This window comes from Octodon degus, unplaced genomic scaffold, assembly GCF_000260255.1.
Source record: "Octodon degus isolate 3935 unplaced genomic scaffold, OctDeg1.0 scaffold00023, whole genome shotgun sequence".
Taxonomy (NCBI): domain Eukaryota; kingdom Metazoa; phylum Chordata; class Mammalia; order Rodentia; family Octodontidae; genus Octodon; species Octodon degus.
This window is the reverse complement of record NW_004524599.1, coordinates 5123728-5145906: the sequence shown is the minus strand read 5'-3', so window position 1 is coordinate 5145906 and position 22179 is coordinate 5123728. Positions and strand designations below refer to the sequence as shown.

Genomic DNA, 22179 nt, shown 5'->3' with positions numbered 1-22179 from the left:
TAATTCCTTCAACTGGAGACCTTAGGCTAGATTTTTCTATTTAGAGTGGGAAAATTATAATCTCCCTGCATCTAAATGCTAAATAAAAAATATTTAACAAAACAAGGAGTCCAGAAACCAAGATACAGCTGATATTAGCTTTATACAGTACCCTAAATATTAGAAATATGTGGTAACATGAATCTACCTATCGTGTCTGTATACATTTCAGTACATTTTTTAAAAATTTTATTTATTTGTGTGTGTGTGTGTGTGTGTGTGTGTGTGTGTGTGTGTGTGGCCAGCTCAGCCCACCAGGGGGCGGGGCTGGCTGGCATGTGGTGCTGGGGGATTGAACCACGGTCCCTGTGCTTTGCCAAGCTTGTTCTAAGTAGGTGCGTTAGACCACTGAGCCATCTCATCAGCCCCAATTTCAGTACATTTTGATAGTAGGAGCAAGCACCTAACACTGATTTTTCTCCATCTATATATGAACTGCTAAACAACAAAGGCAAGTTTACATCCAAAAACTGTAGGTCCTGAGTTAGCAAATGTATTCCTCTGAATTTATCTTTTGCATCAACAGTATTAAAAGCTGGGCCATGTGACACATGAATCACTAAGTCCTATTACTAAGGACAAGAAATGAATTAACCTACCCTAGAAGACTTAATGTCACTTTATTTAATCTATCAAATTAGATCTGGTTAAAATACATTCTGTATGTGCAGTTAAATCAGCATTTTAAATTTTGTTTAAATAGGCAAAATGAGCTGCTTTCTTGGGAAGTACGTCAACAATATATTAGTCATTAGGATTTAAATTAGATTAATAAGCTTCCATGAATACCAGAATAATAAATGTTTCTTAAAAACTCAATGTTTCAATTACGTCGATTCCAAGATCTTCACTCTTACTTTTGTATCATGGTCTGCCATTCTCCTTCTCGATCTCCAATAGGAAACCGGTCTATCTGGGCCTGAATTTTGGTTCTCCACTCCCGCATGTAGTCTTCTATATCAAACACAAAAGGATGCTGCCCAAAATTGGCATCAACCACTTCTCCAGGTGTCTGAAGCCCCACAGTAGGATATAAATTTGGCTGTAACACAACATATTTCATGTCAACGTCTGTCTATTTTATGTTAAAGACTTAATTTATTCTTAATGTTATTTTTCAAACAGGGTCACAAATTTCATGAATATTTAGAAATCCTAATCAAACCATGACTAGAGAAGAATTTTTAAATGATGTAAAATATATGATTTATTAGATGAAAAAAATACTTCTTGTAATCTAATCATCAAAAAAACCTCAAAACAACTAAAACACCTAGTTTATTTATTCAGAGATCATGCTATCTTGTATCATTTGCATTGTGTATCAAACATATGAAGATGTCATTCTTCTTAAGAATATGTCATTTGGTTGCTACAGAGATCCCAAAATAAGCATATAGTTCAAGTTTGTATCTCAGCTTTTATGTAGTATGTAGTTCTACAAAAAGAAATTTGTAGAAAAACTAATTTTAGTTTTTCTACAAACTGAACACTAAGACTAGCTAGCTAGCTCCCATAAAAGTATCATCCCAGCTAATCATGTAATATTTTAAATTTATTCCTTTCATTTTACCTGTACACTTGGGAGGTCTGCCTTTACAAAGGGAATTTGGTAAGAACTGAGCTTTGAGAAAGACATGGTGTCACAGTGGGGATTCTCCCTATAAAAATAAAAACTCCAGCTGGGGATGCAGCTCAGCAGCAGCACAGCGCCTGCCTGGTAAGTACGAGGCCATGAGTTCGATTCCCAGTACTCAAACCAAAATAATAAATAAAAATATTGTTAAATAAAAACTCTAACATTTATATTTTGAGAAGAAAAAATATTCAACTCAGAAATACACTCCGGTATACTCAAATTTTCAATACTAAACAATCAAGTATAACAGGTGGTACCTTCAAATACACAAAAAATACAGGAATGTTTCTTTTGAGTCTATCACTAGTCATTTAACCTAGAGGGCCAGCGAATTATCTAGTGTTACATAAATGTCAGGATATAATCCCTGCAATAATCCCGTGAGGTAATAAATAACTTGCTCATGGTCACTCTACTAAACCATGAAAGAGGTAGAATTAGAGCACAAGCTTACATGATATGAAATGCAGGCTCAATTTTTTTATGCATGCAAAACCCATACATCTTCATTATGGGTATTCATGCCTTATTTCTTGAGAACTTTGTTTCTGGTTGGTCAGTGGCTGGCTTTTCTGGGGGATAGGGGAGATACAGGGACCTCAGGTTTGCCAGGCAGGCACTGTATCACTGAACTAAGTCCCTAACCTATTTCTTAGTTTTAATAGTTATGCCAAGTATTTTCATAATAATAAAACAAGGTTTTAAAAGGGAATAATTTGTGTGAATGACATTTAAACAGATTTTTTAGCAAAAATGTTGAGATATATTTAAAAACAACTGTTCAACAAGCAACATAAATCAGAAAAAAAGCCAAATATTGTGCAAAAATACCATGAAATATAGTCCTACCAGATTATGAAAATAAATGGTAAGACAAAATACTATAATTGTACTTTTTTCTTAGAGACAGGGTCTCACTGTGCAGTTCAGTCTGGGCTTGAGCTCATCAGCTAGCCCAGGCTGGACCTGAACTAAAGCTATGCTCCTGCCTCAGCCTCCTGAGTGTTGGGGTCTTAGGCATGCGTCGCTACATCCAGCTCTGTAATGATTCTTATCTCTACAGAACAGAATTTTAAAAAGCCAAAAGCAGGCGAGACTTCCCTAATGAGAAAACAGACCTAAGGACACCAATCTAAAAGCATACAATGCATCTATTTTAGACAATAAAGAAAAAAATTTAAGTTTCTCTCCTTTCAGCACAGAGACTTTCCATTACAACATACTACACAATCAAGACAGTTTTAAAACAAAAGTATAAAAAGCAAAAGGTAATACAGACACAGTGAAAGGAAATTATGTTCAGTATAAAAATAAAAATTACTAGTTCAATAGAAATGTAGGTAATTTGCATAAGAAATCCAAAATGTCAATAAACTTGAAGAGACACCAGATTTTCTTCAAAGCAAATTAAACCAATATTTGTTTTTTTGTTTTTTTTTTGGGGGGGGGGTTAAGATTTAAAACTCTGAGAATACCCAATGCTGTTGAGTGCTGACAAAATAATTACTCACCACACACAGTAATGTACAATGATGTTACCTTTTAAGAAATATAGAAAACCTTAAAATTGACAAAGCAATTTTACTTATAAGGACTAGTTGTTACAGAAAAACATGTATGTATTTAAAAAATGTGCATCCTGTAGTATTATCTGTAAGGACACCAAAACAAAAAATTCAAATAATGTCTTCACTACTTTCTTGTTGCTGGGCCATAATAATCCAACACCCACAAACTTTTTGAAGTGATAAAAACAAAAACCGTGTATGCCTAATTTTGGTTCACCTCAAAAAGAAAGTGCTTGTCTAACATGTGCAAGGCCCTGGCTTCAATTTCCAGGGAAGAAAGTGAAGTATAAAGACAGAGAGAAAGACATACAGACAGGCAGAGACAAACACAGATGAGGAGGGGTGAAGAGGAGAGCGAAGCAAAGGAAGAAAAAGGCCTACCCCAGTGGTACCCACTCCTCACTGCCCCACCTCTAACCTTTGGCAACCACTAATCTTGGTTACATATGGATAATATTTTTGCTTTAATTAAAAAATATCCTTGCCTATGTAGAATTACAAGTCTTTATAAAAATATAAAACATCTTATTTCTAACTTGTAAGGCAGATACCAAAATATTTTCACTCTATAAATTGTTCCAGAGCTAAATGCACATAATAAAACTCCTATTTAACAGCAGTTGTTACAATATTTCTTCTAATAAAAATCAAAGCAAATACTTTATTTGTAAGATTTTATGTCAGCCTCCAGAATTAGAAGGTGGTATCACGCTAAAGGAAAATAGACAACTGTAACAAAAGGAATGAATCAGTTTACACTTAAAGGACCTTTTTCAAACCACTGAGGTAAGATGGGGAAGAAAACCGATTTCCAAAAAGATTCAAGGTTTTCAAAACTGTATAAACACTAGAATCCCTGAACAGTGCAGTATACTCTAAGTGACTTTTTCTACAAATATATCCTCCCAGGACTCAATGTTGCAAGTAGATAGTGACAAACAGAACATATGAACACTTTTTTGGTGATTTCCTTAAACAGAAAGACTAATTTTTCCCTTCTCTTCAACTACACAGATATATTATGGAAATCCCAGAAGATCTTATCCTACAAATGAGAAAGTTACACACACTATGAAAGAAAACCTATAACAACCACCATAATAACCACTCAACTAGGCATACAGTAAAAAAGCTACATATCTATCACCAGTGGTTTATTACCTAAAGACAAGTGGAAAAGCGCAGCTGGTGATTCAAAGGTAGCACAAAAATAATCCACATTTACAAATGATCGCTATGCTACTAACAAAAAATGAGAGATCACAGCAACTGGTTCATTCTGGCAAACTAGTCTGATATGCTTAGTGCCACAAAGGGGAGAGGCAATGGGAACCAAACCAGTTAACAAACTTTATGTGAACCTCAAGAGTCTTTTTATCAAAACCTCTGCACTAATTAAGGGCCCATCAACCCACCTACTTGAATACACATCTATACACTCTGCCCAGCCACCTGCCACACAAATGCTCTACTCAAAAGACCATCCCTTCCACTATGGGACTTTTCTTCTCTACATACATCAACATTTTTTTGCTTCCTAATGAATCACTTATCAAAAAATAGCCTAATAACTATAACTTTAAATTTTTTGCTTCTGACTCCACTGCTATCACTGGTGACTACCCCATTTGGACTTTCAGCATCATTTTAGTCAAAGCCCTCCAAAGTTGTCCAGAGTCTACAATTTTGCACTTTGTAGTCTTAAATCCATTCCAAACAAGATTTCTCTGTTACGCTGAAACAACCCTGTCAACGTCAGCAGCGACCACCTTTCCATTAAATACAATTGTTAACTCAGTCCTTATCTTAAATGATGGCTCAGTGGCACAGGATGCCTTGGAGCACTCCTCCTTTCATGTATTTCTTCCCTTGGCTTTCAGGATCTGTTTCTGGTCTTCTTCCTTACTTCTCTGGAGGCTTCTAAATTTCTTAGCTGGCTCCTTTTCTCCTAAATTTAGCATGTGTCAGAACTGAAATCTTGGCCTATTTCTCTTCTGTGCCTATGAACACCTCCCTTCTTGATCTTAAGTAGCTGAGATTGTAACACCTAAGTCCAATGGCTTCCAAATTTTTGTCACCAGCTCAGGTAATTCTCTTGAATTCTAGTCTTGCATATCTAACTGTGCTTAACTTGAGTTTTAACTTATGCAACCCTGAATTACCAATTTTTCTCCTCAAAACTTGTTCTGTGTAAGCCAGGCATAAGCATGCATCAGCAGTCTGAGCTCAACAAATTAATGAGAACCACATACCCTCAGGAGTTGGGGGTTACTTGGACAACAGAGCAAGATCTCATCACTTGCAAAACAAAAACAAGTGGCTGACACTCAGCAGGATTGGGATGCACATCAAGTGAAGGTGGCTGAGTGACCACATGAATCCTGCTGTGGGCTGGCTGACTACCCTTGTGGACTCCAAGACAGCTCTTCCAGAATGGGTCATATTAGTGAGGGGTAGGCACTCAGCCCAGGAGACAGCCCAACACAGGCAGAGGACAGGAGCAGGTGGCCCAGGCACTGGCAGCAAGCCCTTCAGACCAGCCTTTCCTTGAGAACAAAGAGCAAAAACAGGAGGAGGTGATGGAACTACAGAAAAAGGTGGGCTCTGGCTCCACACAACAGAACCACTCAGAACTGTGTAGGGAAGACAGCAGTAAGTCATGGCTGCACTTGGTTGGGTGACCCAATCCTCAAACTCTGAACTTGATCTCATCTAGCCATAGACAGAAAGGTGCTAGCCCTTGTGAGGCATTCCTTCATTGCACACCCAGATGTGAAGACAGTGGAAAATACTACCACCCCAGGACTTCTGGGCCGCTCATCAGGCAACTCACAGCAGCCAAATGGCGTGCCGGCCAAAGATGAAGGGAACCACAGAATGGACCATTTCACCACTAGCTACAGGAATGAGGACTGTAGCATCCACATTACTTGTTGCATGCCAGTAACCAGTATTAATATGCTTCTGCATACTGAAACAAAAAAGTACAAGGGCTGGAGCGTGCAGCAAGGGCGTAGACTTTATCCCCAGTACCACAAACAATTAAAAAAAAAAAAAAAAAAAAAAAAAGAAAGAAAAAAAAAAAAAAAAAAAAAAAACTGTTCCATCTATCTAAAGCTTTCCTTGTATCAGTACCTAACCTTCTCTCCCCTGTCCATGTCTTTCATAACTCCATTCTTTCCTCACACCAACCATCGTGATGTCACGTCCTCTTCATATTTTCACATCTAATCTATTAGCAAGTTTTCTTGGTTCTCAGCTGGATTTTTATTTTTATTTTTTGTACCGGGGACTGAACTCAGGACCCTGTGCTTGCCAGCCAAGCACTTATTCTACTAAGCTATCTCCCTGGCATATTTAAAGACATATTTTTCATTTAAGCTCTAATCTATGTAGAACACACTTTAATATACAATATAAGATAAAATCCTAATGGTGTATTCTCTTCCAAAGGTGAACACTTGTTTCACCACTAAATAATGCTTGTTGGTGAGCACACTTCATCTGCATACTCCTAACTTTCCTTGACTTCCTGGTGTTAATCTATATAAATCTTTCGCTGTCTATTCTCTGCCTGAGCCACCCACATTTCTCAAGTCTTAACTGCAATGAGAATGTATCACATAACCAGTGGTACCGTATGTCTGTGCCTAACTGGTCATGCAGCTGCCCTGATACCAACATCACTTGCCTGCACGGGAAGTGCTAAATGAGCTCACCGTAAAACTCTGGGACTTACTTTTTATTGTTGTGTTTCTTATGAAGAAGCTACATAACTATAACCTCTAAGACATTTTAGTCAATGAGCCACTTAAGACCAACTGAAAAAGGAATACTGCTGTCTTATTGTCCCCCCCCCCAAAAAAAAACCCTTTCATTGTTTCTATCATCAATCACATTCCAACCTTAAGAAAATGACAGCATGAAAATCTGCACAATGCGATCAACAGACTGGAAAAGGATCCCAGAGACATAAAGGGGAACTCTTAAGAAATATTCCTGATGGTAAATATAATAAGATCATGTAGAAAACCACAATCATCAACTCTAGAATCAAAGTGTCACTGCTGACAGTCACCTTTATCCTTCATATAAATTTCTGCAAAAAAGCTCTTCACAAGTTTTCTTGCTTCTACCTTACTTTCTTCCTAGTCTCTCAACCTAGCCAACTGAAGCTTTATCCTAACAACTAAAACTCTGTGTTTGTTTTTCACTCTGAATAAACACCTGAGTTCTTTCAGTAGCCTCAGGGGTCTCAATGACCCCTGCACATGATCCCATCATGATCTACAATCTCCCACTCATCCCTACTATGCATGTTCTGCCTTTCCATTCTCCACTACCACACCTCATACTATTCTTTATATAATCTGCCTTTCCCTTTTCTTCCATCTGCTTGGAACATTCTTGCTCTACATAACATAAACATCTGGCTAGCTTCCTCCCTCCTTCAAAACTATGCTCAGCTTGCACCTGGAGCAAGGCAACTTGTATAATGCCATATCTTATCTTCGATGTTCCCATGCTCCATTTTTTCTCTTTCCAAAATACTTGAAACCTTTTACAATATTATAGTTTACTTCTTTTCATGTACTACTTTTTCTCTAACTTCCTGTTTGACTATTGTAAACTCCGAAAGAACAGAAAGTGTTATGATCCGTTTTTTGTCAAAGGCTTTAACACACATTGTGTAAACACATGCTTAGAATTGTTGAACAGCCCTTTCCTGAAAAGTGCAAGGATATTAAAGAAACATATTTCAAATGAATATACAGCGACAACATAATGTGTATCTGGGCCTTGCAGGGCCCAGATAGTGATAGAACGTGTGCTTACCAGGTGTGCGGCTCAGGTTCAATCCCCAACACCACAAAAAGTGTATTTTAAGTTATCAGTTTTGCTTTGTATTACTTTGTGCTGCAGGATCCAGTACAATTTTGGGCTTAATTTGTGAAGTTCCATACCAGAATGACTATAGAAAGGACCTCTATTCTATGTGTGGCATTTAAGTCTAGTATCTATATGACTGTTCTAAACATGCCTAGTTTTAGTTTTAGTTTCTTTACGGTTTCTTTCATTGAAACTGCAAAACTGCTTTTAAGAAATTATGACTTACCGGTAGATCGGTGAAAGCAATACCTTTAAAAAAAAAAAAAAAAGTGGCATTAGAAGCTATTTTTTCAAAGGCAAACTAGAGTGACAAGCTGAATTTCTAATGCAAAAGAAGGGAGAGAATGGCAAAAGAAGAAAAAAAATTAAACTATAAGAGAATAGAACTAATTTTTCTCAGAAATACTACATATGTCTAGATGAATCCTGTGCCACAAAGACCTTCAATCTTGTTGGTCATACACAGATTTTATTTCTGGGACACTGCTATTACCTCTAGGATTCCCAAAATGGCTTTTGACATAGCTTCAAAAGTACATTAATAAACACATAAGAAAAATGACTGCAAAACAGTCACATTACACTTTTTATTCTCAAACTACCTTATCCAGCAGTCAAGATAATCATCTAGATTTAGCTTGTAGTGTATGTGCTGCCAAAGCGAGCACTAGATTCAGCTTTTAAATAACTATGTTGAAGGGCAAAATTTCTGTCATAAAAGGTGAACAAAACAAAGTTTAGCACTTGTTTAAGTGTTTCTTGAAATTTTTGATTACTGTATGGGAAAAAAATATTCAAAAAATAAAGACTTACATACTCGGTAGTATCTTTCAATGCCCTTGACAGCAATTTCAACAGTCACATTCCAAATACAACTTTAACGATGGCAACGTCATTGGAATAATTCTACTGGCATCCAGGTTGAGCATTTTTGTTTTGTTTTGTTTTGGTTTTGGTTGTTGTGGATTTGTTTGGGGGGGGGAGTATTTTTTTTGAGACAGGGTTTCACTATGCAGTTTGGGTTGGCCTTGAACTCATTTTGTAACCCAGGCTGGTTTCAAACTCCCAGCAACCCTCTTGCCTCAGCCTCCTGAGTGCTAGGATTACAGGTGTGTGCCACCATGCCCAGCCCCAATGTAACAATTTAATAATCTCTTTTCAAGTGTTCAATGAATGTTACTTAGCTGAAAGTAATAAGCCAAGTATTTCTATATTTAAAAAGATGAAGAGCTAGATGAGTGAGAGAGATGCTCTTAGTGAGTCTGTCTCAATTCTTCCAGTCTAAATGTACATGAACAGAAAATACAATAAGCCACCCTAGCGCCAGCACCACCAATCTACCTTGATTACCAGCTGTCAACAAACAACAACAAAAAAAAACCCAGGCCATTTTTATTAAATTATGTTTAAGGTCTCTGCATGCCTGAAAACCTGTAATTGTGCTGTACCAACAGAAAACAGAAACCAAACACAAACCTCCTGACTCTCCTTTTTAAAGCAATGAAGTTAAAATGCTCCAAACTCAAAATATTTTGCATACCAAAATGATGCGACAGGTGTAAAACTTCCCACCAGAACTCAGGTGCTGAGCCAGGATGAGAATATGAGTGCACTAAAAATACCCCAGAGCATGTCCTTCAGACGCTGGTGTACAGTGTGCACGAAACACGAATGAATTCTGTGCTTACATGCGGTCTCATCTGCAAGGTACTGCATACTTACACAAGCACCCCACCCAAATCATCCAAAGTAAACAATTCTGGTCCCAAGCATTTTCGATAAAGGATACTCAATCAGTATATATTTTTAAAAAGAAACATGTAAAAATAATATTTTATAGTTAGTAAAGCCCTGATTTTATGACTTAAAAACTAGCAAATTCATGTCTATTTGTCAAGAGCAAAGCAAAGCTAGAGTTGCTTTTATCTCATATAAAATATTCTGATTACATTTATTTTCATTTAAAGTAACTATGAGCCAAATGTAAAAATTTATTATAAATTTTCAGAAAACAAAAAATATTTTAACAAAAATAGTTGTATACAATTTTTACCATTTTTATAACATAGCCTAATCAATTGTCTTTCTCATATATATCTGTAACAAAACTTTCTACATTCATTTCAGCAAAAAATCCTTATCAGCAATTACTGCAATTTTCACTCTTCGCCAAGAAGCCCAGTTTTAAAGCCCTAAGTAATCCACAATTTAACATTTTTATATACTGCCAAACATAACCTACATGGTTCAGACCATAAAAAGGTATCACTTTAGCAAATTAGCATTAACTACTTAAATTTTACACAGAAAACCATTTTCTATTTTTGTAATTTCCTGATTTGTCATGAAGCTATTTGAATCAGTTAACTGCTGAAATTCAACAAAGTTTTAAAAAGCAAATTAAGTGAATGTATGTACCAAAATGGTTCTCCAATAAAAACCTTTCCACTTCCCTGCATGGTAAATAAAATGTTTGTTCCAAATGAGACTTGCACAAAACAGAGATTAAAGATGTATCACCCTGGGGTAGAAATTATCCCTTTGGGAATTACAAGGAACTGAAGAGCATTTTATCTTTCAGAAGCTAGAATCTAAACCAAAGGTAGGCAAACCTTTCCTGCAAAAGGCCCAACTCTGTCATTGTAACTGCAAAGTAGCCATAGATAAGACATTCATGAATGGGTGTGGCTGTGTTCCAAAGAATATTTTAAAGCAGTCAAGCCGCTCCTTTGGCTGTAGCTTACAGAAAACCCTTGTTCTAGAAGACAATTTCTATACCCAAATGTGCTATCACTATATCCCTGGCATCTAGCCTAGAGTCTAACAAACAAAAACATCACTGAGTATTATATGCCAGGCAGCTACCTAAAAATTCTTCAGGTATCATTTTAGTTTACTCTAATAATCATAATGTGGTAAGTATTATAGGTACCTCATCTTACAAACTTACAAACCTACAGAGAGCACTGTTTGGTAAACCGCATTAAGGCTATAAAATATAAATCAGGATTCAGTCCATTTATTAAAGAACTCATAAATCAACATTATACTAGCTCTTATATGCTATTTATTAAAATTAAGAGCAGATAACACCAAACATTTCAAATTTGCAATGGTACCATGATTTACAAACTTAAATTATTTTACAATTCTGGGACTACAGCTGTGTTTATGTGAGGAAGATGGTCATGGCCATGTTTGTCACCTGACATGGAGTTTGTGAAGTGAAGCAAGATTCTGCTGAGCATTTCTGTTTTCAAACAAAAGTGTTTGTCAACTGAGGTATTACTGCTTTTATAATGCAATTCTAGGAGCCAGGGAGATGGCTCAGTAGAATAAGTGTTTCCCTGGCAAAACAAGGGGCCTGAGGAGTTCAATCGCCTGTTCTGCCCCCCCCAAAAAAGCAATTCTATTGTTAAGTACATTTTCCCAGGAAGCACCTCATGTTTAAAATAGCTTTCATAGTCAATAGAAACAACTTTAATGTTTGTGATAACGTAATAGAAAATTAAAAAAAAAATCACTTCACCTTTAATGTCCCCATCTCCCAAAATAATTTTTTTCTCTGGAAAGTTTAAAAAGTGTTAAAATGACTAATTGTGGTTTTCTGGAAAGCGTCTTGTTCATCATTTATGAGCCAGCCATTAAGTCATACCTAAAAAAGCAGACTTCTTTCTTAGTTTAACATCTTAAACATGTTAATCAGTCAAACCAACTAACTCAGTTAACTATTAGGACATAGAAACCACATGGAACCTTTAATATTACCGGACTACTGAGAATACAGGGATCTTTTAGAAAACTGAAACAACCTTTAAAACACAGAACTATAGAACTATTTAGTAACAGAAGTAATCAGAAGTAAAAATTAGGCTGAATATAAATATAAAAGTTAATTTTATATAAAGATCATGTTACAACACTAAAAAAAATTAATAATTGCTGTCAACTGAACCAGGATTTTAGAACTCTCAACTATGAAAAGATAACTTTTGGGTTTAAAGAACTCAAATATGCTATCACTTTATCCCTGGCATCCTACGTGCATAAACAGTACCTGTAGAAAAACTTTTGAAATGCTAGTCATAAGCAGAGTTGCTACTTTCTGAGGTTAGTTTTCTGCCTTCTTCCACTTTACCCCATTAGGAATAATGTTGAGTCAACGATTCTACCAACCATATAAGGGCTGTGACATCTATTTTTCTAAGACATTAATTAGTCTTGCTATTCTTTGTATTTAACTCTAGAAGGGGGAAAAACCTGCTAAGCAAAAGAAATGTAACAACCATACACATTTTTTTTTTTTTTTTTTTTTTTGCAGAACTGGGGACTGAACTCAGGCCCTTGCGCTTGCCAGGGAAGCGCTCATTCCACTAAGCCATCTCCCCAGCCCCAAAGTACAACTTTTTTTTTTTTTTTTTTTTTTTTTTTTTGGCAGAACCAGGGATCCAACTCAGGCAAGCGCTTATTCTACTGAGCCATCTCCCAGGCCCCTCCTTCACAATTTTAAATATAACAAGCATACACAATTTTAAATTTGAAACACTAATGTGTGCAGTTATGTTCAGTTAAATAAAAACTGATTTCTTAGTAGTCTTTCAATATATGGGTTTCTTAAGGTTTCCATTAACCTGTATGTTTTTTATTGCTACCAATCTTCTAGGCTTCTGTGACCTCTGCAGAACTGTGTTGCAGTCATCACCCTTGAGCAATCTTTGTTAGGAGGTCTGACCTTGAGTGTCACCACCCTCCATTTACTTGAAGCACCCAGCTTTCCACCCCTTTGGAATGGTTCCCCACACTACCCTAAGAAGTGACAGCTCTTTCTTTATATCACCTGTTACCAAGACAACTGGATCATAATGTGAAAGACAAAATCCTTAATTTACTATTTCTATACCAGAACACAAACTTTTACTATTTCCTTAACTTCCACTTAGTGAAAAGAAACTATGTCCAGAGGCATCTACCTATAAAGGAGAATCATCTAACAAACATGAAAACCATGTCAGAAGTGTAATAAAATTACAATATCTGGTTATTTTGCATGCAATGCATTATTTCTGTACCTAAACTATGTCCATTCTTGGTGTAAAAGCAGGTATTGTTGATAAGGTTAACACAACAGCCAATGACATCACCAGTTGTAAAAGTTGGTCCATAAGGTTGTCCAGTTCCAGAAGAACAAAATGAATGTCCATCATCCCCATGGTAACCATATGAATGTTTATCCCAACCTAAAGAGAAAAGTTCAGTATATTTACAATGAGAAGTGAGGCTCCTCAACACTATATTTATTGACTAAAATCTTGAGCCAAAATAGTACAACAAATAACATGACAAAATTTACATTCTCAAAAATTACACTATGAAATTATTTTTATATTAAAATACTGTTTACAACATTAAGAAAAATAAATTCATCACACAGAATACTAAAACAAGTATAAACAAAGGGACTACTGTTGAAAACAAATGCAATATCCACAGCAAGATCTGTTTCCATGCATGTTTTTCTCCCTAAACTGAGTAATTTTTGCTTTTGAAGAAACAACATAGCCATACAAAAACTAATGCAAAATAAATTTCCTCCTACAACTAATTTTTAACAACAGCAGAAAACAAAATTCAAAAATTACCACTCCCTTTACTAAGTAGAATTGAGACAGTTCTGCACTGTAATCCGAACCTTCCTGAGCCCACTTTTAATATAAGCCTGTAGCTCCCAACATAAACTGAGGATGGGCTACAAGTCAGGGTATGACAGGCAGCAATGAGAACCAATCAAATGAAAATATTTAATGGAGCTGATGTATGTGCCACTTGGAATTCATACACAGGATTAACAATTCGGCAAACCAAGGACTCCGGGCTCAGCGGAGTGGCAGAGCACTTGCCCGCTGTGCACAAGGCTCTCGGCTGGCTTCCTATCTTGAGCACCATAAAAACAAAAGACAAAGACTCCCAAACACGGGAAATCGGTACCATTACCTGTTCAGTCTCACTACTTGAACATTTTTACCAGAAAGAGCTAGCAATAAGAGTAATACTAGAATTCATTTACAAGTATACCTGGTAGTCTATTCATGTTCACACCTTGAGCAGAAAGACCAATTCCCATGTAACTGTTGGAGGGGAAAAAAGGAAAAATGCAGTTTATTATAGTCATGAACATGTAAATTATCAAACACACTCAAATATTATCAGAACCAAGTCCAGGTTGAAAGTCTTGGAATTGTTACCAAAATGCTATTACAAATTTGGCACAGTGGCACATGCCTGTAATACCAACACTGAGAGAGGATGAGACAGGAGGATCACAAGCTCAAGTTCAGCCTGGAAAACTTAGTGAAACCCTGTCTCAAAGTAAGAAAACAAAAGGATATAGGGATGTTGGCCGGTAGGATGGCACTTCTGACTTTGATACTCAGTATGGTAACAAAAAACAAAATTATTACAAGGCAGCAAAGCACAGTACTTAGCAATAATAGAACCTCCATTCAAAGTGAACTCCTTTAATAATCACTCATGAACACATCCAAAGTATTAGTAATAACTATAGTTTATTTTTTAAAGTCCTATACTTGTTAAACATTTTTCTACTTTTTTTAACCAGTATTTTTTTTACAACTTCTCAGAAAACATATGGAGGAATTTGTTTAAAAAAATGTTAAATAAGACACAAATATACTTTCAAAAGGACACAGTGAAAATGCAGATACCACCAAAAAGGGGACAAATGTTAATATTTGAAAAGAATGGCATTTCAAAAACATCTGAACTAGGCAAAATTACACTAAAAAAATCAGCTCAGGACATATACATAATGGTTTGCTACAATCTGCAAATTGACAAAAATCTACCTAAATAAGAGACTTAGCATTTCTAATTTATAAAATTAAACTGGGCATGGTGGCACAGTCCCTCTAATCCCAGAACTCAAGAGGCTGAAGCAGGAAGATCATTTTTGGCCCATCTGGATAACTTAGGGACTTAATGAGTCCCTGGGCAGTAAAAAACAAACAACAACAACAACAACAACAAAAAAAACAAAGCAAAAACTAGACACTAGCTCATTTTTGAAGGCACAAAGGTTTTGGTTCAATCTCCAGTACAGGATGGACAGACAAATGGGTGAAAAGAAGAAAAAAGGGTAATTATGAAGGGTAATTATGCAATTAATTTTGAAATGCTCATAAAACCTGATAGAAGTTTAAAATAGGATAGTATAACACAAATAAGTATAGATTAAAAAACTAAAAAGAACAAGCTGAATCTACTTTGTTAAAAGAAAAAAATATTTAAGGCACCATGATTGGACCAATATTTAAAATGGCGTTTGATAAGGATCAACCACCACTCCTCATAAAATCTCCAGTGTAAAAGGAAATTAGTAGAATATAACACACTTGCATCCAAATCCACAGCAAGCAAGTAAAACAATGCCATGTTCATTAAAGACAAAGATATTAAACACAGTTAGTTTTCAGATAAAATATAAACAACCATTATAAACATTACAGAACAAAAATTACCTTAATTTACAGTTAGTGTGATTATACACAAAGAAAGCCACAGAACCTAACAAATGCTTTCCAAATTAATTAGGTATTTTGGAAAAATATCTGGATAACTTAATTTCTAGTAATATGCAGTTAGAAAAAGGAAGTGCTGTGTAAGAATATGAGTCATAGCAATTACAGAAATCACAAAATAAGAATGAAGTTCTCAAGCAAAGCTCAAAAACAATACAGTAAAAACTGTAAGTAAATGGATACAGTATGCATCTGGATAATTTGATAAATGAAAAATGGTCATCTTTCTAAAGGGAATATATACATATAATGCATTTTAGGCCAAATCAAATCCAGTTTATTAAACTGGACAAAAGTGTGTGTGTGTGTGTGGTTGGTTAGTTTTTCCTGAAACCCAGGGTCTCATTATGTAGTGCAGGCTAACACTGAACTCATTTATGTAGCCCAGGTAGCCTCAACTCATGGCAATCCTCCTGCCTCCGCCTCACAAGTGCTGGGATTACAGATTTGTGCCACCATGTCTGGCTAGAGTGATTTTTAAAGTCCATATATTAACATACAGAATTACAACCAGGAAGACCTTTTGAGTTTGAGACAGGTCTCACTGGGTGGTCCGGGCTGGCTCTGAACTCATTATGAACTAACCTTGAATTTGCAGCCATCCTCCTGCATCAGCCTCTTGAGTACTGGGATTACAGGTGTGGACCACTATATCTATTTCTTGTAAGATATTTTTAAAAAGAAAAATAACAGGATTTTTCCCTACTAAAGATTAAAATCCATGGCCAAATTCACAAGAGCAATATTACTAATAAAAGCACATACTGAACGAGAATGACAAAATACAAAGAAATAACATTTAGATGTGGCTTAGGAAGGCTTATGAGTTTATATTTTGCACCAAATATGACATAAAATGTAAGTGCTGCAAAGACATAAGGCATAACCAGACTCTGAGAAGAACAATCACACGCACAAAGCTGTAAATGGGGCACTGCTGCACATCAGCAAAACGCTGGAGTATGATGAAGACTCACTCTTCTGAGGCCAGAGGTTTAACCCTTTGGGGAGACAGATGAGTCACACCACTTAGAAAAAAATAACAGGATTTTATAAAGAAAAATAACAAAACAGTGATAAGCTACTACAACACAGTGGCCTAGGCCTTGAGAAAAGGAAAGAGAGAAAAGCTCTTGACTAGGACCTGCAATAGTTACTGCATGTAGTGGTGACTCTACTTTTCCCCACATCATCCTAAAGGACTTAGAAACTAATACAGAACTGAATCTAGACTGGGGGCCAAGGAGGTAAAAAGTGTTAAGTCGTAAGAAAGAGAATGAACATGAAAACAAAATTTCCCACAAAATGAGGCTACGAAGACAAAATTCTAACCTATAAAACTAATAAAATTAATAACCAAAATATGAATTCTGGATGACATTGCTAAATGGACAATACAATTCTTAGAAGAGATGAAAATAAATATAATTAATGCACATAAGATAAAAAGATACATCCACTAAAAATTGACAGCACAACAGTATTTGCGAAGATCATTTAGCTAAAAATTTTGCACAACTAAAAAAAATATGAATTGAAAATATATACCACATAACAAGAAAGCTGAAAATTCACCCTTAAGACATACTGAGAATATCAACATAATCAGACATGATTCCTCAGATCATGACAGACGGTGACCATAATGAAAGACATAGTAACTATAGAGGAGACACAGATTTTTAAAAAATAAAGGAGTTTAGGGAAATGATGGAATCCATGAAAGCTCAACACAGGAAAGAGATGGAATCTATGCAACAGATTCGAACATATCCAGGTGAGTAAAAATCCCACACAAACTATATGCAGCAGAATGAGCCATTGTGAGAACAGACTATCAGATTTTAAAGATAGCACTGCAGCTAGTGATCATGAAAAGAAAGATTTCTAGGGACCGGCTAAACAGCTCAGCGGATTAAGGTGCTTGCAAGCAGGCACAGGGGCCAGGGGTTTGATCCCCAGGCCTGCCACACCTGGCAATTGAGATTGGGTTTGGTGGTGTGCAGCTGCAATCCCAGCTCTTGGGAGGCTGTAAACAGGGAATCATTATGAGTCTCATCTACTAGTGAGACCCTGAACACCCTGTAGACCCTTCCCTAAAAATACAAAAAAACCCAAAAAACAAAAAACAAACAAACAAACAAAAAAAACGAAAGAAAAAAGAAGGAAAGAAAGATTTCCTAAAAACAGAAAGGGACCACAAAAATAAATCAATCTAACAGCTGATAGAAGATGCAAAGAAAAATACAAATGATTGATGGAGTCAATGAAAAAGGCAATATCATAATGACATAAAATAACCTGTTCATAGAAAAAAATGGCAGGAACTTCCCAGGCATTAAAAAAAAAAAAAGAATTTGACATACAGATAGAACTCCAATTAGCCATGACCAACAAATGAACAAACATATACATACATATATCATGTAATAGTCAAGATTCCAGAAATTCATCATAAAAAGAGACTACTACAAGCTCTTGAAGGGAAAAAAAAAAGTCACCTATAAAGGAAAGCCCATTAGAATCAAAGCTAAATTCTCAAGTCAAGGACAGTCAGAAGTATTTCAAACCCTAAAATAAAACAACCTCCAACTCACATTGATGTACTCTGCAAAAGTATCTTTCAAAATTGATAGAGAAATGAGATACTACCATGAAAAAGAACACTCAAAAGAAATTCATGGTCACCAAACCAGTATTCCAAAAGATTCTGAAGGACGTTCTAGAAAGAGATAATGAGAACTATAACTCCATGAACCCCAGAAGAATGAACCCACCAAGCAAGGCAAGTAATTAAATTGGGGCGGGGGGGTTACAAGAACAGGAAAATAATATGATAAGGATAAGTCAATACATATCAGTTATAACCATAAACGTGAATAGTTTAATCCACCAAGCAAAAGACACAGGATTGCCAGAATGGATCAAGAAACAAAATCCCACAATATACTGAATACACAAAATACATTTAATTCAAATAGAAATTCATAAACTCTAAATCAAAGAATGCAAAACAACACTCCATACAACAGTAACCTGTAAAAAGCAACAGTAACTATTCTGCTTACTGACAAAGTGAACTTCAAGCTAAGTCTGATCACAAGAGACAGAGATCACTACATCCTCATAAAGGAAAAAAAAAACAGAGGTAGAGATAATAATCATAAACCTACATGCACCAAATCTCAGCAACCCAAATATATAAAACAAATATTAACGGACATGAAAAATCAAATAACCACTAATACAACTCTAACAGGCCTTTAGTGCCCACTATCACAATAGATCAATTAGACCCAAAAAAATCAATAAAGAAATACCAGAAGTGAACCAACATTTGAATGAATGGACTTAGTAGATGTCTACAGTGTGTTCCCACACATCAGAACACACATTCATCTCAGGAGCACATCTTCAGTATATGTATTTTCTCTTTCTTTCTTTCTTTCTTTCTTTCTTTCTTTCTTTCTTTCTTTCTTTCTTTCTTTTTTTTGCAGTACCAGGGATTAAACTCAGGACCTTGTGCTTGCCAGGCAAGTGCTTATTTTACTGAGCTATCTCCTCTGGTCCTCTGGCAAATTTTATACTTTCTTTCTTTCTTTTTTTTTTTTTTTTTTTTTTTTTTTTTTTTTTTTTTTTTTTTTTTTTGGCGTCTTCAATACATGTAAAGGAAATGAAATTATCCCATGAAAATTATCAGCCCATAATGCAATAAAATTGGAAATCAATGACAAAACATGGAATTTAAATAACACCCTCCAAAACAACCAATGGGTCACAGATGAAATTAAAGAAATTAGACAGCTTCTGTAATTAAATGATTGGAAATGCTGATACAACATACCAGAACTTACAGGACACAATGAAAGCAGTCCTACATAGGAAATTTATAGCAGTGAAATCTCATACCAGAAAAACTAAGTTGAAATAAACCTCAAATGTTGAAACTTAAGCTTCGGGTGGGGGGTGGGGGAGAGACCAAACCCTAAATCAAGCCCAACACTCATAGGAGAAAAGAAATTATATAGATCAGAACAGAAATTAATACAATGGAGACTAAGAAATCAATACAAAGAATCAACTGAAAAGTCTATTCTTTGAAAGATTAAATAAAATTGACAAACCCTTAGCCAACCTATTAAAAAAAAAAAAAAAACATGGAAAAGACTCAAATCCATTCAATTAAGAATGAAATCCTAACAGATTCCACTGAAATCCAGAATATCAATACTTACTTCAAGAACCTCTATTCTAGTAAGATGGAAAACACAGAAGGAATGGACAAATTCCTAGATACATATGAATTACCAAAGCTGACTCAAGGAGATATAAAAATTCTACATAAACCAACATCAGTCAATTAAATTGAAGATGTAATTAAAACCTACAAACAAGCAAAGTCTATGCTCTGATGGAGTCACTACTGAATTCTACAAGAAATTTAGAGATCAAATGACATTACTTCTCAAACTAATGAAATTAAAAGAGAAGCAGTATTCCCAAAATCATTTCTAGAAGCAAACATTACTCTCATACCAAAACCTGAGAAGGACTGAAACAAAACAAAACAAAACAACCTATATATTTAAGTGGATGCCACTTAAAGATATACTTAGTGAAATAAACCAGACCCACATCTGTAAATATCATACTGTCTCCCTAGTATAAGGACTTACAATTCCGTGTATGGTTAGGTTTCTAAATTTCTTTGTAAAAACATGTAAATGCTCATTTCTACTTTTATATAATTATTTTTCCTTCATATTCTGTAAGGACTTAAAGTTTGACATATCAATATCTAATGGAAAATACCTGTTCGTGATATACCAAAATGTTTGATACTTAAACAGATAGGGTAAACTGAACTGCATATATTGCAGGTTAATAATTAGCTTCTCTTTTGGAGGGTTAACAACCTAAATTAGCAGTTCAAAGTCGGAGAAAAGGAAGGGCTGCAAGGTCAGCCAACATTTTGGCCCTAGCCTTTCAAAGTCAGTGAAGACTCGGGACATAGGAGAACCTGTACTGTAACAACATGTAACTCAGTTGTGCTCCAAATTTTCTGATCAAGAAGATTATGCAGCCACAGAGGAATGTGATTGATGATGTATAGTGAGCCTGGGGAAGAGTTACATGGAGAGAAAAAACATTTTCTCAAGCTTTCACAGAGAGCAACTTGGTCAAGCAATGGCCGTGACTCATCCTCATGTCTGACACTGACAAAGGGATATACAAAGGGCAGTACAGGGTTACAGGATAAATCCTGAGAGTACCTGGCTGACCTTATCAGATACAAAAGTTACATTTCTTGTTATATAGGTCTTGCTTTATCTTGGTCTTTACCATCCAGCAGAAAAATATAAAAACAAGTAAAAAAAATAAAAATAAAAATAAAGTAAAGCCATATTAATACAATGAGCTGTAAAAGGCTCAAGTCAATAATTTCTGAGGATAACCCACTAATATTATAGACTGCTAGATAGTGTTAGATTGTTTAGTTGAATCCAAACCCCTATAGTATTTAGATGCCAATAGAATAGGAAAGATCATTTTGTATTTATATATACAAAATAGCTAGGATAGGTTTACAGCTACTTTTGCTTAGTTCAATGAGAAGAGGTGTACTAACAGTGTTTAGAGAGAATATCCTGTCTGCTTCTTGTGCTATGGATAACCACTAAGAAGATAACAATGTACAATGTGTTGATTATCAAAACTGTCCTATTAATCAGCTGTGAAGCTGTCTCATTTATATTTATGTCTCAATAAAAAAAAAATTTAAAACCCCAAAACTATATAGGCCATTCTACATAATGAACATAATCACAAAAATCATCAATAAGATGCTGGTAAATAGAATACAGCAAATTATCAAAAATATTGTACACCGTGACCAAGAGGGATTTATCACAAGGACACAAGGATGGTTCACCATACACAAATCAATAAATGTAATACACCATATAAACAAAGCCAAGAACAAAAATCATATGATCATCTCAACAGATGAAGGAAAAGCAGGGCCAAATAGCTCAGCAGACTGAAGAGTCTGCAAGCAGGTGCAAGGGGTCAGGGGCTCAACCTTCAGGCCTGCCTGCTGGCCTCGCCCCTGTGGGGCATGCTGAGTCAGCAACTGAGACGGGGCATGGTGGTGTGAACCTGTAATCCCAGCTCTTGGGAGGCTAATAGTATTTTGATTGGGATTGTATTAAACTTGTATGACAATTTTGAGAGTATGGTCGTTTTCACTATATTGCTTCTTCCTACTCAAGAACAGGGCTATCTTTCCATTTTCTGATGTCCTCTTCAGTCTCCTTTTTCAGAGTAGTGAAGTTTTCAATGTAAGGGTATTTACTTCCTTTGTTGAATTGATTCCTAGGTATTTTAGTTTTTTGGTGGGATGCTTTTGTTTCTGGTGTTGTTTTTCTGCCTTGTCTCTCTTTTAGTT

At 35.7% G+C, this 22179-nt stretch overlaps 1 protein-coding gene across 1 annotated transcript in view; it reads right to left on the bottom strand.

Moving 5' to 3' along the window:
* Ranbp9 (RAN binding protein 9) overlaps positions 1-22179 on the bottom strand; it is a 92929-nt gene that overhangs the window by 23892 nt on the left and 46858 nt on the right. Inside the window, exons 3-6 of the mRNA XM_004628349.2 lie at positions 14209-14261; positions 13206-13373; positions 8363-8385; positions 897-1081 (exon numbers count right to left, since the gene is read on the bottom strand). Coding sequence (XP_004628406.1) covers positions 897-1081; positions 8363-8385; positions 13206-13373; positions 14209-14257 — 425 coding nt within the window. The 5' untranslated portion in view covers positions 14258-14261. The remainder of the gene's footprint in view (positions 1-896; positions 1082-8362; positions 8386-13205; positions 13374-14208; positions 14262-22179) is intronic.